Genomic DNA, 19,011 nt, shown 5'->3' on the forward strand with positions numbered 1-19,011 from the left:
TACGGCCATGTAATGGAATTAAAGGATTATGAATGATTGATGAAAACATCGAATCAAAGAGAAATAACACGCTACAGTTGCAAATATTGTCTTTCACAAAGATGATTAGTTATACTATCTAGCATTAAGTCATATATGCAAATAAATATTCAGAAGGATAATGTATATAAAACAGTAAACAAACGTTGATGGGGTGTGAAGAATCACCTTAGAAAAATTATGTAAATTAGGACTAAATCTATACTATTGACTTTAAGCAGAAGACCTTAAGAATACCCGACAATACTAAGTTTAGTCACTGAATATGTAACCCTTTCTTAGTGGGAATACCTGAACGTTGTGAAAGGCATTATGTATCGCCATGATCAGGCTGGTTTTCTGTGAACGATCAGACAAAAGTATCCCACCATCACCAATCTGCAATATCCAGCGTTGTGATGAAAACTGGCAAAACCCCAAATAGGAAAAAGTATGTCTGAATCCTTTGCTCCGCAGGGGACTAAATACGGCTGTATTTGTTGTTAGATATGTAAAATTGTCATATTGAATTGACACTAGAATTCATTAAAAGTGACATAATAATCAAACTAAAAATTAGTTTGCATACATTAAGAAATTATATGAAAAAAAATTCAACAGTTTCGTTTGATCCAATAAAAAGGACTCATGTAAGTTATAGTCCTTGGCTTCGGGGGAAAAAAAAAATGCATTCACTACAGAGCCCCATACTTAGGTTATGATGAAACTCGTGTTTCTTCGAGAAGCTGAAATCTTAAAGAATCTCCCTTCATAATCTGCATTCTCACATGGACTTAATGTTCATAAATCCCTCTTCAGGGCAAACAGCTGCTTAATACCCCCAGTAAACAATAATGCGAGACAGACAGTATGCTTTAGTGCCATGAAGGATAAGTTCTTCATAAATGTAGACAATAGAATATACGAATGTTAGGTTGTATTCTTGATACTGACTAATGCCTGATGGATTAAGATTATGGAGAGAGTAACCTTTGACATGAAACGCGGCTGACACTACTTCGCCGAGAAACTTTTGATGGAAAGGTCTCTCATATTTGTCCTTGGCCTCATTTTATTCTAATTTTTTCTGCCTTTTTATGGGTCAGTTGCTATTTTACTCTTGGTAGGGGTAGAAGAGACTCTAGTTATGGTAAACAGCTCTTATAGGAGAAGGGCATTCCAAAATCAAACCCTTGTTCTCTAGTCTTGGGGAGTGCCATAGCCTTTGTACCATGGTCTTCCACTGACATAGGTTAGAGTTCTCTTGCTTGATGGTACACTCGGGCACACTACTCTATATAATATCTCTTCCTCTTGTTTTGTTAGTTTTTGTAGTTTATGTAAGAATTATTTACTTTAATGCTGTTATTGTTCTTAAAATATTTTTTCCTTGTTTCCTTTCCTCACTGGGCTATTTTCTCAGTTGGGACCCCTGGGCTTCTAGCATCTTGCTTTTCCATCTATGGTTGTAGCTTAGCAAGTAATAATAATAATAATAAAGATATCCGTCTCCACAAATGACTGATACTTTGGAAAAGATTGACAAATCCATGATTGCCTGATTTTTTTTTTTATATTGGATCTTATACATTAAACTTGAAGTTGATTTCTTTTTTTTATGTTGTTTCGTCTTCGCTCTAACAGACGAAAAAAGCTACACTGTTAAAAAAACCGTAATTTTAATCGGAAATTCTCCGTAAAAAATATACTGAGATCCAAACTTGGTTCATATTTGAGTGTATAAAAATCCACGCTAATTAGTATATGTTAAGGTCAAAGGTCAAGGTCAAGGTCAAGGTCGAGCAAAAGGTTGAGAAATAAGATACCGCGGCGGAGGTCTGCGTTCTACTGGGTGCTCCTCTAGTTTTTATTGTCATTCCTTCATTCTCTTCGAGTCTTTTATTCGGTGTTATGATTTTCAGTTTATTTTGATATATAGAATTTTCTGTTTAACATTAAAATACATCGTTTTTACGAGCTATTTCTGTGCATTAAAAGATGGCTATAACATATTTCTGTATATTAATAAATAATATCTATAGGGCATTTAAACGGATATCTTGGATAATTTTTTTAATCAAAAGTATTTGCTAGAAACTTTCTTAAATGAAACATTTTTACGAAAATTGTGACTTCAAGTCATATGTACAGGAAGTTTTAATAAGATGACAAAAAATATAAACATATTTCATTAAATGAAAAATAAATATGTATTGCATATTTCGCTCAAATTAAAAAAGATATCTATAGGACGCTTCTTAGATTTAAGGATTAAACATTTGTCTCAAGATTTTTTTTAATACTTTAGAATCAGTTTAAATGAATAAATAAAAACTTTTCTTCAATCGCCGTAGATGAGTTAGTGTTTCTTTTTCTTTCGAAAAAAATGCAATGTTAATAGTTTTCCAAATTCGTAAATGTTTTTATTTAATCGTCGACGAGTTACACTTAAACACGAGTAATATATACAATACTTTTCATGCCTTAGGTCATCTTCTCATCCTCCTTTGACATTTTTTGTCGTCACTAATCTCTAATCTCGAAATATGAGATTATGAGTCGTATTTTCTTTCTGGCATTTGTTCGCTGATTACATTGGCGATAAAGATCTTTGTTGATAAGTCTTTTTTAACATCTAGCACTTTGTCTTGATAGATCAATTTCTTTTGGAGTTAACGCGATGGAAACTATGTTCTTCAGCGTGTTACCTAAACGTAGTTCTTAGTTTTTTTTTTTTTTTTTTTTTTTTTTTTTGAGGATATTAATCTCAGTTCAGTTATGAATAGTTTGGGCAATGCAGTTTTGAAATTTGACATTATGGATTTGTAATTCTATTACTTGCCAGAAGGGGTAATCGGATTATTGCTATTCTTTATCATAATCAGGCTTTATCTTATTCAGATATATACCGCCAGAGGTTTATTCATAACAGTAAATTTTGACTGTGGGTAAATTTTTCAGTTATTGAGACACTTTAACGTAAGTGGTGAGGAACAAGTTTTGATTTAAATGAATGTTTTGACTGGGGAAAACCTTGGTAATTGCTTACAACACCACGCTCTCCATTTACTCCAAAATAATGCAATCCTGCAGTTCTCATCTTTTTGCACAGTAATTAGGTGGTTATTTGAATGCTGGGAAAGCAATAATTAGCAAGATATGATGAGGAAGGGGGAATGGGTTATAAAAAGAAAATAACTCGGTTTCCTCACTAATCGACTTGGAACTGACATGTCAACATAGTCAACCAAACAGAATTCGTGATGTCAGCGTACATAAACAGAAGTTTGTGATGCCAGCGTACATTTGATATACTGTATATTCAAAATATACTTAATAAAAAATTGAGTGATTACTCGAAAGTGTCACTATTTGTAAATTGCATATTTTGCGGACACTTTTGAGTAATTAATCAATTTTTAATTGAGTATATTTTGAATATACAGTATATCAAATGTACGCTGGCATCACAAACTTCTGTTTATGTACGCTGACATCACGAATTCTGTTTGGTTGACTATGTTGACATGTCAGTTCCAAGTCGATTAGTGAGGAAACCGAGTTATTTTCTTTTTATAACCCCTTCCCCGTTCCTCAACATATCTTGCTAATTATTGCTTTCCCAGAATTTAAATAACCACCTAATTACTGTGCAAGAAGATGAGAACTACAGGATTGCATTATTTTGGAGTAAATGGAGAGCGTGATGTTGTAAACAATTATCAAAACCTTTCTTTAACTAAGGGCCGAGCGAAGTATTGTAGACTTAGAGAGATGTTCAACTATAGGAGACGTTTTGATAGTGGAACATTTTGAGTGAGGAAATCTTTCAAGACTAGGATATATATTCTTGAAGGCGGTGGTGCCGGGTGGCTTTTGGCTCTTGGGAACATTCTTGCAGGCGGGTGTTTTGATTTCAGGGGCACATGTCAGCAAGAGGACTTTTTTATGGGAAAGATTTCTCGTCCGGAAGACATTTTAACCAGGTAGACGGTTCGGCAGGGGGTGACTTTCTGACCATGGCCGACGCCTGGAACGATGTTTTGATTTTAGGAGACGTTTTGATTTTAGATGTTTTAACTTGGAGTGGTGGTTTGATTTTTGATTGTGGGGAACATTTTGCTGGGTACATTTTGACTTGCGTAAACGTTTTGACTTGGAAGGATGTTTTCACTATGGGAGACATTCTGTTATGTAAAAGTTTCAGCAGAGAGACGTTTTGACGTGGAAGACGAGAGTTTTATTTTAGAGGGATAGTTCTACTTTATGGAGACTTCTATGCAGAAAGATGTTTTGACTGAGGGAAGGATGTTTGGCCTAGAGAGCCGTTTTAACCTGGAGGGATGTTTTATTTTTGGGAGTTGTTCAAGCAGGTGGATGTTTTTACTTGGGGATGGGGCCGTGGTAGATTGCTACACTCTTCTGTTCAAGAGAAGTAAAATTTCAGGGTTTTACACAGTAGACTGGACGGACAATGATGAGATGGGCCACGTAGCAACCGGATATATAGCGTCCCGTTCGTTCGTTCGTTCAGATTACCCCCCAATGATATGTAGGAAGGTCGGCTTCTGTCACATATCCCCCTTTCCTGGTCGGCCCTCCATAAACTATTCTTTCTTATACCTCTGACCTCCTGGATCTGGAGGGCGCTCTTAACAGTAGGTCCTCATCTCAGGGGTACCCTGATTTTATTTGATTGTATTTTTTTTTTTTTTTTTTTTTTTTTTTTTTCATGTGAGATATTTTAGTTACCAAATTTCCTTATATTTGAATTGAAAGTTGATTTTGGATTTACTCTTTCGTAGTATTGACAATCTGTGCGTTATAAATTCAACATGATTGAAGAAATTCCAACAAACCATAAAAATAGTTAAATGTTGTAAAAACATCTATCATCAGTTATGGATGCTAAAACTAATATTTTACATAGACTTTCATCGTGACAATCCAGTTGTAATTATCTCAGATGAAAAAAGAAAATGAAATATATAAATATAAAATTAAGATTAATCATAAAGTCTTTTAACTTATCTGAAAAATATGTGTTTTTTAAAACTCCAAATATCCAAAATGTAAAATCTTATGGTGTTATGTGCTTACGTCTTCCCTGGGGAATTTTAACAGAAAGATTAAAAGACTTTTTTTGTATATAATCTCTCTCCTAAGTAATCTTTACCGGATTTTAGTTTTATATTGTTCTTGAGGATATGACTTGCTTTTTTATTTATTTCGACTTGAATTTATCTTCAAAGAGAAGCAAGATTCATTTTATTGCGTTTGGGATGTAGAAATTAGCAGTTGACTGCATAACCACCTGCGAAAGTCTTCGGGAGACACAAACTGTATTTCTTTAAGTTTTTCTTTTATTTCATTTTTACTTTAACTAATGTATTTTTTTAAAATTCTCTCTCTCTCTCTCTCTCTCTCTCTCTCTCTCTCTCTCTCTCTCTCTCTCTCTCTCTCTCTCTCTCTCTCTCTCTCTCATAATTTTTTAGTATCCTGTATAAAATAGGTTATATATCATGTATTGGTTTTACATTAGTTCTTATTATTATTTTAGAAGAGAAGTTAAGCAATAAGTTTCTTCATCTATTAACGACAGAATATATCGTCACTGAAGATGTTAGTTTAATAAACATTCAGTCAAATAAAGACCAGCATAATTTTGCTAATTATTCGAAAAATATAAATGTAACAATAACAATAACAAATGCAGCCGCTTCTAGGCCACTTAAGGGCACAGGCCTCAGCCAGGTCCTTATTCATGTGTGGGGTTTGACCAGTTTCCATCACTACGGTGGCTAACTGCGGATTGGTGATGGTGGGAGAATTTGGTCTGATCGCTCACAGCAAAGCAGACTAGTATGGGTGTCCCTATCCATATAGTACGGCTTTGCCGATCATGGTGATTCACAAAACATTTCACCACGTTTTTTAGACATCCCCACTCAGAAAGACACATACACACACACACACACACACACACACACATATATATATATATATATATATATATATATATATATATATCTATATATATATGTGTGTCTGTGTGTTTATTTGTGTGTGTATTTTATTAAAGGGCTCTTCTTTTAAATTCTAGTACTCAACAGTCCCTATCATATGCCTGTACTTTATTCTGTGTTATATTCTTATACCTGATCGTTCTATGCTTTCTGGCATACTAGTTCACAGCATTTAGTTTTAAGCGAGCATTACTGATATTTGTAATAGGAGTATAAATTGTTCCCGCTTTCATATAGTAATTTTCTATATTTAGCAAAATTTTCAATATTACACCTTTAGAACAAATGTTAACTTGAATGTGCCTGGTAATATCTACCCATTTTAAGTCTAAATTCAAAATTCCCCTTGAGTTGATTCTTCCCAATTCCATCCTATTTAATTTTGAAATTATTTAAGCCATGTAGTTTTTTATTTTTATTTTGTTAACTCCAAATCCACCAGATTCACTTTTGAAGCAATTTAAGCCTTGTATTTTTATTTTATTTAAAAGCTCAAGATAGAAACTACTGGTGAAATCAAACCGAGGCCCTTAGCATCAATAGGATTAGGAGGAGACGATGATAAAGATCATTTCGTTTAATATTAAGATTTCAGTTGACTGACGAATATCACTAGAAATGACTTATAAAGCTGTTGAACTAAAGTATTTGTCAGTGTCAATTCAGTTGTTGATTGAAATACCAACCATACTATCTTGTTATCATGAAGGTTCTAATCAATTTTTAATTAGGAAATCATGTCATGCCAACGGTGCATCGATGTTTCAAAGTTTTAATCCTGTAAATGCTTTCTATTTTCATCTTCATGATCAATCTGTAATTTATCGTTGTTTGATTGACATTTTATAAAGAAAGTTTCTTGGGGGAAAATAATAATACTAATGGCTGCTTACGTTGAATGTATCCTTAGATTTTATTTATTTTTATCTTTTTTCCCCCTTAATAAATGCCATTGAAACATAGATTTCAATTAGATTTATCTTCTATCATGCATGTACTAAAAAAGAAATTGAGTTCTCAAAATTATTTTTCTATATTGACATACTCTATTAAAAAAAAAAGAAAAAAAAACTGTATTTTCATGTTTTGCATAGAATAAAAAAAAATAATAATGGTTTTACCAATGTTTAATGTTTGATACAACATGCAAAGGATTTTATGGGTAATATGTCCTTATTTTGAAATCAAAATCATCATTATCATCAACCGACTTATGTATCATCATCTCGAGGGGTGTAACAATGCTTCCACCGTACGTCCTGCATTTCGTAGAGAGCGACTAAAAAGACAGCTGCTACTTTGCAATATTGCTGTTTAGAAAAAAAAGGAAAGTCCCTCTGCCAAAAACCGAGCTGCCTTGCAGTTGGACTATTTAGTCAAAGGTTAAGATCACCTCCAATAAATGTGGTTGATGACTGCAAGGGCAAGCGATCGTAAAAAAAAATCTGCCAAATGAAGTGTAGCATCAGTCAGGCAAGTGGCTCTTTAATGTAGGGACATCGGTGGGAGAGAAGAAGAAGAAGAAGAAGAAGAAGAAGAAGAAGAAGGAGGAGGTGGAGGAGGAGGAGGAGGATCTCAAGAAAAGAAATGCAACAAAACTATTACCTCCACTCACAATTTTTTTTTATTATAATCAAATGTGACTTGTTATAGAACGTTTACTGGAAGGCTTTAGAATAAAATCCTTCCGGATTATGTTTGCCGCTTTAAAACATTTGTTTTAGTCAAACACTATTATAATATATATAGCCATAGTTTTATCTCTCTCTCTCTCTCTCTCTCTCTCTCTCTCTCTCTCTCTCTCTCTCTCTCTCTCTCTCTCTCTCTCTCTCTCTCCGTGCGTTTGAATAGTTTAGCAATCTCTTACTGATTAAGAATTCATTTTTTTAAAAATATTTTTGCAAAAACAATCACCACAAAGAATTGCTTATCATTCATAGATAATTTTTTTTCTATTAGTCGTGGATGACTTTCGAAAGATACTATTTATAATATTTTCACCAATATTATCATTCAAAGATTATATTTTTATTATTTTCATCATCATCATCGTCTTATGCATGTATGTATTTCTTTCACTCCATAATAAAATATACATGAGATTCTACTACAAAGACAAGAGTGGTCTGGGATTCGCCGCAAAATAATATTCGTAGATTATGCTAAAGGAAAGTGAAGCAAGGGCTATTAAAGGCTCGATTTGATTGAAAAATATTTTTGCGCGTACCTGTGTCATAGACGCCATCATGAAACTCCCTTCGGGGTTTCAATAGAGAACTTGGATATTTAGCTAAAGATAATCAATACGAGTCCATGCCCTGTCACGGATGAAAATTGTCCGGTGACAGTCAAATTTATTCTATTTCTTCAAACTTTTGATTTTGGTGTCCTGACTTTAAGGGTTAAAGATCCTCTTCCCCGAGGGAGTGTTGCGAAATCTTTAGGATACCAAGATGAACCGTATTGTGATGCTATTATTATTATTATTATTATTATTATTATTATTATTATTATTAGCTAAGCTCCAACCGTATTTGGAAAAGCAAGATGCTATGAGCCCAAGGGCTCCAGCAGGGAAAAATAGCCCAGTGAGGAAAGGAAATGAGTGAATGATTAACCAATGGTTATCCAGGTTAAAGATTCATGGCAATCACCAAACATGTTGGAACCATTGTTTTGAGGTAAAATGAAATGTTTTTAATTGGCAGATGATTACCTTGGCCTCTTCATCTCCCTGAAACAAGCATAGTTATTATAATTTGAAATATATCCTTGCTCATATTATTAGTAAGAAAAAAAAAATATGGAAGCCAGACTATTTATTACACCGAAAGACCTCTCGGTTTATTCAATTTCTTCTGGGGTGTCGCTTAATGAAGATTTATGTGTGGCATCATCAGCAGGGCCAAAATTCTAATCAGAACTGAGCTTGGTGTAGAATTTGCATATGTATAAACGAGGAGAGACACAGACGGAGAGACGGAATATATGTTTATGTAAGACTAGCCGTCTCTCTCTCTCTCTCTCTCTCTCTCTCTCTCTCTCTCTCTCTCTCTCTCTCTCTCTCTCTCTCTCTCTCTCTCTCTCAAGAAGTTCATAGCACGGGGAAGCAATTGGACCTTTTGCAAGCGTTCCAATTCGTCTTGGGATTTCATCGACATGAAAACATTAGCATCTGAATCTTGCGTGTGTTCAAAATAGGTGTACCAAGTATCAGGTTTTTATATTTGGTGAATTTTTACTTAGGTTTTTATTGTTGACCTCATGACTTTTTCTCTATCGCTGTCCTGGTTTTTATTGGAACTTGAATCAGACTCTTCAGATTTTGACAAGACAGGGATGTCTAAATCAGGCCTGGCATATACCCCTCGTTTGCTGATTTTGGAACTGGTGCAAGTGCATAAACTCAAAAGATTTCCAAAGAGTTTTGCCATTATTACACGTCTGTTTTTTCAAATGTAGTTCAGCCCTCTTTAGAAATAGAGAAGTATTCGGGGATTTGGATAACGGTAAGAATGTTAAAGTAATCATTGTTTTGGATATCGGAATGATAATGGTGAAGTAATCGTTGTTTTGGGAATTAGTACCTGATTTATTTATTATGAGTTTTCTGGCATCGTTACATCGAAAATTAGTAATAATGGTGAAATAATCGCTCTTTTTATCATTGGTAAAATGTTGGAGTAATCGGTGTTATGGACAACGATAACAATGTCGAAGTAATCGCTGTTTTGGACATCGGTAATAATGTTAAAGTAATCATCGTTTTGGACATCAGTAATAATGTTGAAGTAATCGTTGTTTTGGACATTGGTGAAATTTTGAAGAAATTGTTGTTTTGAACATAGGTAAAAAGATGAAGTAATCCTTGTTTTGGACATCGGTAATAATGTTGAGGTAATCTTTGCTTCGAACATCGGTAATAATGTTGAAGTAGGCTAATCGTTCTTTTGGACATTGGTCAAATGTTGAAGTAATCGTGGTTTTGGACATCGGTAAAATGTTGAAGTCATATTTATTTTGGACATAGGTATTAATGTTGAAGTAATCTTTCTTTTGGACATCGGTAATAATGAAGTAATCGTTGTTTTGGAGATGGGTAAAAGATTAATTAATCATTGTTTCAGACATTAATAACAATGTTGAAGTAATCATTGTTTTGGACATCGGTAAAATGCTGTAGTAATCGTTATTTTGGACATCGGTAAAATTATGAAGTAATCGTTGTTTTGGACATCGGTAAAATGTTGAAGTAATCGTAGTTTCGGACATTAATAAAATGTTAAAATAATTATTTCGAACATCAATAATAATGACGATGTAATCGTTGTTTTGGACATCAGTAATAACGTTGAAGTAATCGTGCTTTTGGATATCGGTAAAATGCTGAAATAATCGTTATTTTGGACATTGGTGGTAATGTTGAAGCAAAGTTGTCTTGGGAATCGGTTTAAAGTTGAAATAATCATTATTTTGAACATCGGTTTAATGTTGAAGTAATCATGGTTTTAGACATCGGTGATAATGTTGAAGTAATCGTTTTGGACATCGATAAAATGTTGAAGTAATCATTATTTTGAACATCGGTTTAATGTTGAAGTAATCATGGTTTTAGACATCGGTGATAATGTTGAAGTAATCGTTTTGGACATCGATAAAATGTTGAAATAATCATTATTTTGAACATCGGTTTAATGTTGAAGTAATCATGGTTTTAGACATCGGTGATAATGTTGAAGTAATCGTTTTGGACATCGATAAAATGTTGAAATAATCATTATTTTGAACATCGGTTTAATTTTGAAGTAATCATGGTTTTAGACATCGGTGATAATGTTGAAGTAATCGTTTTGGACATCGATAAAATGTTGAAGTAATCATTATTTTGGACATCGGTAATAATTTTTGTCCTATATCAATACATCTGTTGGTTTTATAAAACCTACTTTCATCAAAGCCATTAGCACCTGATTCACTTTGGTCGCGACTTCACTACATTTGCGGAGAGTAGATGATGTATAGCTGAACATGGTAAATACTTTCTTATAAAAGATGAAATATTTGAAGCTGGGTTAGAGAAAAAGATATTCAAAGTTTAAAGCAGTTTAATGGGTACTTTTATGGCGGATAGATTAAGAAAAAAAAAAATAATTCTGATACTGATATAAGTAAATATAATTGAAATTATTTTCATGTAGAACATTTCCATTAATAAATCACAATTTATGCAGATGTCACTCCAGATTCGTCTTAAACGAGAGGTGTGCCAGAATTACCTAAATATATTATATCATCATTATAATTAGTTGTTTTTTCAAAAATAAAAGCGATAACATCTAAATAAGGTTATAAACTAAAACAACCAAAAACTGTAGGAAGGTACTTTTACTAAAAAAAAGAAAGAAAAAAAAAGAACAGTAGATTATCATTGACATTAGAAAAAGAAAAATATTTACAATTCGATAATCAAATCTAATAATGGTAAGGATTAAATCAATGAAAAAAAAAGAATAAAACTTATTAAAGAGGATAATTATGGCAGGAGCATTAACAGTAATGTTTTATCAAATGACTTCAAGATCATCTCTATTTTTCATAAGGACTTTATCATCAATTTAAAAGGTGCGTCGTCAAACCATTGGGGTTTAAGGTTGACCTCTATTCCAATAGACTTGAAGGCAGTGGTTCTCAGCCTTGTTTACTCATGCACCCCTTTCACTATCGCACTTATGTAATAAAGCCTGACTTTATATATATATATATATATATATATATATATATATGTATATATATATATATATGTATATATATGTATGTGTATATATATAAATATACAGTATATATATATATATATATATATATATATATATATATATATATGTATATATATATATATGTATATATATGTATGTGTATATATATAAATATACAGTATATATATATATATATATATATATATACACATGTATATATTATATACACACACATATATATATGTGTATATATATATACACACACACACATATATATATATATATATATATATATATATATATATATATATATATATATATATATATATCTTGTCACGTTTAGGGGCCAGAAACATTAGTCATACCCTGGTGAGAGGGATATCCCGAGAGCAACACTCGGTTCCCACACTCTCCCACAAATTATCGAACCAGAATGCTGTGGTTAGGAAAGGGTGAATGGGTTGGAAAGGTAGAATTTGTGTGTGTGCATATTTATTTAAATATTTAGACCTCATTTTTGACGGTTCGGGTACATCAGTATGTCAGGATGTCATTCAAGATTATCTGCTTCAACAAGTGCATCCCAAATAATATGCATATAATACAAAAAAAAATCCTTTTATTTTTTCCACATGCATTATCTTTATAGTGGTCTTACAAATTAAATGAAAATTGAAAATATTGATGGGTTTATAAAAATTTAATAAAAGTAAAATAGAATTTTTATATTGATAATGATTTAATGAGACCAAATAGTTTGAGGTTGAAAATTTCTGTGAATTTTTATTGAAATTTGATATGATTAAAAAGCTCTTTTCATTCTGTGGTGGGATTTCAACCGAGGTTTCCTTATATGAGTGAAGTCGTTACTTGACAGTGAAGAATTTAATCCCATTTCATCCCATCCAAACACACACACACACACACACACAATATATATATATATATATATATATATATATATATATATATATATATATATATACATATATATATATATATATATATATATATATATATATATATATATATATATATATATATACATACGTGTGTGTGTGTCAGGAACATTTTACTATGGCTATAATAAACATGATCCTTAAGTAATTACTTATTTTAATACTTTAATGATATTCTGGCCACTCTTTCAAAAATATTATTACTTTATTAACCAAACTATCATCCTGACTTGACCATATCTCGAACTTTATAGATGCAAATAACACAAGATTAATTTTAGGTAAAACTGGACTATTTGTGCCGAAAAGAGAATAAAATTTTATTTCATCTTAACTATACTTAACCCGTAACGAGATGTTTCTCACTAATGTAACATAGTTTTAAATGATAGTTAATTATCTTTATCGCTTAATAATCTACTTATCGATTTCCATCAATGAAAATGTGTTTTGAGTAAAGACACTCATCTCGAACTTTACGGGTTTCTCTCACTGTAATAACTGCAAGCCTTGATTGTCGGAAAATTCATTAAAGAAGATAAGTCCCTCTTTCGTGAAATTTGAACCTTTTTTGGTGGTAGTAGAATTAGAAGTCTCTTTGGTGGAATTCGAACCCTTCTTGGTGGTGGTAGAATTCGAACCCTCTTTGGTGAAATTCGAACCCCTTTTGTTGGTAGTAGAATTCAAAGCCTCTTTGATGGAATTTGAACCCTTATTGGTCTTGGTAAAATTAGAAGCCTCTTTGGTGAAATTCGAATGCTTTTTGGTGGTGGTAGAATTCGAAGCCTCTTTGGTGAAATTCGAACTCTTTTTGGTGGTGGTAAAATTCGAAGCCTCTTTGGTGAAATCCGAACTCTTTTTGGTGGTGGTGGAATTCGAAGCCTCTTTGGTGAAATCCGAACCCTTTTTGGTGGTGGTAGAATTCGAAGCCTCTTTGGTGATATACGAACTCTTTTTGGTGGTGGTGGAATTCGAAGCCTCTTTGGTGAAATCCGAACCCTTTTTGGTGGTGTTAAAATTCGAAGCCTCTTTGGTGGAATCCGAACGCTTTTTGGTGGTGTTAGAATTCGAAGCCTCTTTGGTGGAATTCTAACCCTTTTTGGTGGTGGTAGAATTCGAAGCCTCTTTGGTGAAATTCGAACCCCTTTTGTTGATAGTAGAATTCAAAGACTCTTTGATGGAATTCGAACCCTTCTTAGTGGTGGTAGAATTCGAAGCCCCTTTGGTGGAATTCGAACCATTTTTGGTGGTGGTAGAATTCGAAGCCTCTTTGGTGAATTTCGAACCCCTTTTGTTGATAGTAGAATTCAAAGCCTCTTTGATGGAATTCGAACCCTTATTGGTGGTGGTAGAATTCGAAGCCTCTTTGGTGAAATTCGAACGCTTTTTGGTGGTGGTAAAATTCGAAGACTCTTTGGTGAAATTCGAACTCTTTTTGGTGGTGGTAGAATTCGAAACCTCTTTGGTGAAATTCGAGCGATTTTTGGTGGTCCTAAAATTCGAAGCCTCTTTTGGGAAATTCGAACACTTATTGGTGGTGGTAGAGTTTGAAGCCTCTTTGGTAAAATTTGAACCCTTTTTGGTGGTGGTAAAATTCGAAGCCTCTTTGGTGAAATTCGAACCCTTTTTGGTGGTGGTAGAATTCAAAACCTCTTTAATGAAATTCGAACTCTTTTTGGTGGTGGCAGAATTCGAAGCTTCTTTGGGGAAATTCGAACCCCTCTTGGTGGTTGTAAAATTCGAAGCCTCTTTGGTGAAATTCAAACTCTTGTTTGTTGTGGTAGAATTCGAATCCTCTTTGGTGAAATTCGAACCCTTCTTGGTGGTGGTAGAATTCGAAGCCTCTTTTGTAAAATTCGAACCCTTCTTTGTGGTGGTAGAATTCGAATCCTCTTTGGTGAAATTTGAACCCTTCCTGGTGGTCGTAGAATTCGAAGCCTCTTTGGTGATATACGAACTCTTTTTGGTGGTGGTGGAATTCGAAGCCTCTTTGGTGAAATCCGAACCCTTTTTGGTGGTGTTAAAATTCGAAGCCTCTTTGGTGGAATCCGAACGCTTTTTGGTGGTGTTAGAATTCGAAGCCTCTTTGGTGGAATTCTAACCCTTTTTGGTGGTGTTAAAATTCGAAGCCTCTTTGGTGGAATTCGAACCCTTTTTGGTGGTGGTAGAATTCGAAGCCTCTTTGGTGAAATTCGAACCCCTTTTGTTGATAGTAGAATTCAAAGACTCTTTGATGGAATTCGAACCCTTCTTAGTGGTGGTAGAATTCGAAGCCTCTTTGATGAAATTCAAACTCTTCATGATGGTGGTAGAATTTGAAGCCTCTTTGGTCAAATTCAAACCTTTCTTGGTGGTGGTAGAATTCGAAGCCTCTTTGGTGGAATTCGAATCCTTCTTAGTGGTGGTAGATTTTGAAGTGTCGTTGGTGAAATTCGAACCCTTCATGGTGGTGGTAGAATTGGAAACCTCTTTGATGAAATTCGAACCCTTCTTGTTGGTGGTAGAATTCGAAGCCTATTTGGTGAAATTCGAACCCTTCATGGTGGTGGTAGAATTCGAAATCCCTTTGGTGAAATTCTAACCCTTCATGATGATGGTAGAATTCGAAGCCTCTTTGGTGAAATTCAAACCCTTTTTGGTGGTGGTAGAATTCGAAGCCTCTTTGGTGAAATTCAAACCCTTCTTGTTGGTGGTAGAATTTGAAGCCTTTTTGGTGAAATTCGAACCCCTGTTAGTGGTGGTAGAATTCAAAACCTCTTTAGTGGAATTCGAACCTTTCTTAGTTGTGGTAGAATTTGAAGCTTTTTTAGTGAAATTCGAACCTCTCGTTTTGGTGGTAGAATTCGAAGGCTCTTTGGAAAAATTCGAACCCTTCCTGGTGATGGTAGAATTCGAAGCCACTTTGTTGAAATTTGAACCCTTCTTAGTGGTGATAGAATTCAAAGCCTCTTTGCAGAAATTCGAACCCTTCCTGGAAGTGGTAGAATTGGAAGCCTCTTTGGTGAAATTCGAACCCTTCTTGGTGGTGGTAGAATTTGAAGCCTTTTTTGGTGAAATTCGAACCCTTCATGGTGGTGGTAGAATTTGAAGACTCTCAGATGAAATTTGACCCCCTCTTGATGGTGGAAGAATTCAAAGTCTCTTTTATGAAATTCTAACCCTTCTTAGTTGGGGTAGAATTCGAAACATCTTTGGTGAAATTCGAACCCTTCTTGGTGGTGGTAGAATTCGAAGCCGTTTTTGGTGAAAATCGAACCCTTTATGGTGGTGGTAGAATTTGAAGCCTCTTTGGTGAAATTCGAACCCTTCTTGGTGGTGGTAGAATTCGAAGCCTCTTTAGTGAAAATCGAACCCTCTTAGTGGTGATAGAATTCGAAGCCTTTTCGGTGAAATTCGAACCCTTCATAATGGTGGTAGAATTCGAAGCCACTTTGGTGGAATTCGAATCCTTCATGGTGGTGGTAGAATTCGAAGCTTCTTTGGTGAAATTCGAACCCTTTTTGGTGGTGGTAGAATTTGAAGCCTCTTAGGTGGAATTCGAACCCTTCTTGTTAGTGGTAGAATTGGAAGCCTCTTTGGTAAAATTCGAACTCTTGTTAGTGGTGGTAGAATTCGAAGCCTCTTTGGTGAAATGCGAACTCTTTTTGGTGGTGGTAGAATTAGAAGCCTCTTTGGTGAAATTCGAACCTCTCTCAGTGTGTGGTGAAATTCGAAGCCTCTCTGGTGAAATTCGAACCCTTCTTAGTGGTGGTAGAATTCTAAGCCTCTTTGGTGAAATTCGAACCCTTCTTCGTGGTAGTAGAATTCGAAGCCTCTTTTGGTGAAATTCCAACCATTCTTATTGGAGGTAGAATTCGAAGCCTCTTTGGTGAAATTCTAACACTTCTTAGTTGTGGTAGAATTAGAAGCTTTTTTGGTGAAATTCGAACCCTCTGTAGTGGTGGTAGAATTCAAAGCTTCTTGGTGAAATTCGAACCCTTCTTAATGGTGGTAAAATTCAAAACATCTTGAATGAAATTCTAACCCTTTTTAGTGGTGGTAGAATTCGAAGCCTCTTTGGTGAAATTCGAACTCTTTTTGGTGGTAGCAGAATTAGAAGCCACTTTGGTGGAATACAAACTCTTCTTGGTGGTGGTAGAATTCGAAGCCTCTTTAGTGAAATTCGAACCCCTTTTGTTGGTAGTAGAATTCAAAGCCTCTTTAATGGAATTCGAACCCTTATTGGTGGTGGTAGAATTAGAAGCCTCTTTGGTGAAATTCGAATGATTTTTGGTGGTGGTAGAATTTGGAGCCTCTTTGGTGAAATTCGAACTGTTTTTGGTGGTGGTAGAATTCAAAGCCTCTTTGGTGAAATTAAAACCTTTTTAGGTGGTGGTAGAATTTGTAGCCCCTTTGGTGAAATTCGAACCCTTCTTGGTGGTGGTAGAATTGGAAGCCTCTTTGGTGAAATTCTAACCCCTTTTGTTGTTAGTAGAATTCAAAGCCTCTTTGATGGAATTCGAACCCATATTGGTGGTGGTAGAATTAGAAGCCTCTTTGGTGAAATTCAAACACTTTTTGGTGGTGGTAAAATTCGAACTCTTTTTGGTGGTGGTAGAATTCGAAGCCTCTTTGGTGAAACTCGAACGATTTTTGGTGGTCGTAAAATTCGAAGCCTCTTTTGGGAAATTCGAACACTTATTGGTGGTGGTAGAGTTCGAAGCCTCTTTCGGAAAATTCGAACCCTTTTTGTTGGTGGTAAAATTCGAAGCCTTTTTGGTGAAATTCGAACCCTTTTTGGTGGTGGTAGAATTCAAAGCCTCTTTAATGAAATTCGAACTCTTTTTGGTGGTGGTAGAATTCGAAGCTTCTTTGGGGAAATTCGAACCTTTCTTGGTGGTTGTAGAATTCGAAGCCTCGTTGGTGAAATTCAAACCCTTGTTTGTGTTGGTAGAATTCGAATCCTCTTTGGTGAAATTCGAACCCTTCTTGGTGGTGGTAGAATTCGAATCCTCTTTGGTGAATATTAAACCTTTCTTAGTGGTGGTAGAATTCGAAGCCTCTTTTATGAAATTCGAAGCCTCTTTTATGAAATTCGAGCCCTTCTTAGTGGTGGTAGAATTCGAAGCCTCTTAGGTGAAATTCTAACCCTTTTTGGTGGTGGTAGAATTCGAAGTCTCTTTGGTGAAATTTGAACCCTTCTTGGTGGGGGTAGAATTTGAACCCTCTTTGGTGAAATTCGAACCCTTCTTAGTGGTGGTAGAATTTGAAGCCTCTTTGTTGTAATTCGAACCCTTCTTAGTGGTGGTAGTATTTTAAGCATCTTTAGTGAAATTCGAACCCTTATTGGTGGTGGTAGAGTTCGTAGCCTCTTTGGTGAAATTTGAACCCTCTTTTGTTGTAGAATTTGAAGTCTCTCCGGTGAAATTCAAACCTTTATTGGTGGTGGTAGAAATCGAAGCCTCTTTGATGAAATTCGAGCTATTCTTGGTGATGGTAGAATTCTAAGCCTCTTCGGTGAAATTCGAACCCTTCATGATGGTGGCAGAATTCGAAGCCTCTTTAGTATAATTCGAACCCATCATGGTGGTAGTAGAATTCGAAGCCTCTTTGATGAAATTCAAACCCTTGTTGGTGGTGGTAGAATTTGAAGACTCTTTGGTGAAATTCGAACCCTTCCTGTTTGTAGTAGAATTTGAAGCCTTTTTGGTGGAATTCGAAGCCACTTTGATGAAATTCGAACCTTTCTTGGTGATGGTAGAATTTGAAGCCTCTTTGATAAACTTCGAACCCTTCTTGGTGGTGGTAGAATTTGAATCCGCTTCGGTGAAATTAGAACCCTTCTTGGTGTGATAGAATTGGAAGCCTCTTTGGTGAAATTCTACCCTTCTTAGTGGTGGGGGAATTTGAAGCCACTTTAGTGAAATTGGAACCCTTCTTGGTGATGGTAGAATTCGAAGCCTCTTTGGTAAACTTCGAACCATTCTTGGTGGTGGTAGAATTCAATGCCTCTTTAGTGAAATTCAAACCTTTCATGGTGGTGGTAGAATTCGAAGCCTCTTTGGTGAAATTCGAACCCTTCTTGGTGGTGGTAGTATTCGAAGCCTCTTTTGGTGAAATTCGAACCCTTGTTGGTGGTCGTAGAATTCAAAGCGTATTTGGTGAAATGCGAACCCTTGTTGGTGTTGGTAGAATTCGAAGCATTTTTGGTGAAATTTTAATCCTTTTTGGTGGTGGTAGAATTCGAAGCCTCTTTGGTGAAATTCAAACCTTTCC

At 34.9% G+C, this 19,011-nt stretch overlaps 2 protein-coding genes across 2 annotated transcripts in view; both read right to left on the reverse strand.

Moving 5' to 3' along the window:
* The window catches only part of LOC137615892 (dentin sialophosphoprotein-like), a 17,192-nt gene extending 1,991 nt beyond the window's left edge, over nucleotides 1-15,201 (reverse strand). Inside the window, exons 1-4 of the mRNA XM_068345579.1 lie at nucleotides 15,003-15,201; nucleotides 13,851-14,840; nucleotides 13,250-13,736; nucleotides 10,991-11,111 (exon numbers count right to left, since the gene is read on the reverse strand). Coding sequence (XP_068201680.1) covers nucleotides 10,991-11,111; nucleotides 13,250-13,736; nucleotides 13,851-14,840; nucleotides 15,003-15,201 — 1,797 coding nt within the window. The remainder of the gene's footprint in view (nucleotides 1-10,990; nucleotides 11,112-13,249; nucleotides 13,737-13,850; nucleotides 14,841-15,002) is intronic.
* An 814-nt stretch (nucleotides 15,202-16,015) lies between these two features.
* On the reverse strand, nucleotides 16,016-18,719 carry LOC137615893 (mucin-21-like). Its single transcript, XM_068345580.1, has 4 exons — nucleotides 18,266-18,719; nucleotides 17,213-17,866; nucleotides 16,781-17,098; nucleotides 16,016-16,281 (listed from the first exon to the last, which is right to left on the reverse strand). Exons 1-4 carry the CDS (start codon nucleotides 18,717-18,719, stop codon nucleotides 16,016-16,018), a joined length of 1,692 nt encoding a protein of 563 aa, XP_068201681.1.
* Nucleotides 18,720-19,011: the final 292 nt, after the last annotated feature.

This window comes from Palaemon carinicauda, chromosome 22 (assembly GCF_036898095.1).
Source record: "Palaemon carinicauda isolate YSFRI2023 chromosome 22, ASM3689809v2, whole genome shotgun sequence".
NCBI lineage: Eukaryota > Metazoa > Arthropoda > Malacostraca > Decapoda > Palaemonidae > Palaemon > Palaemon carinicauda.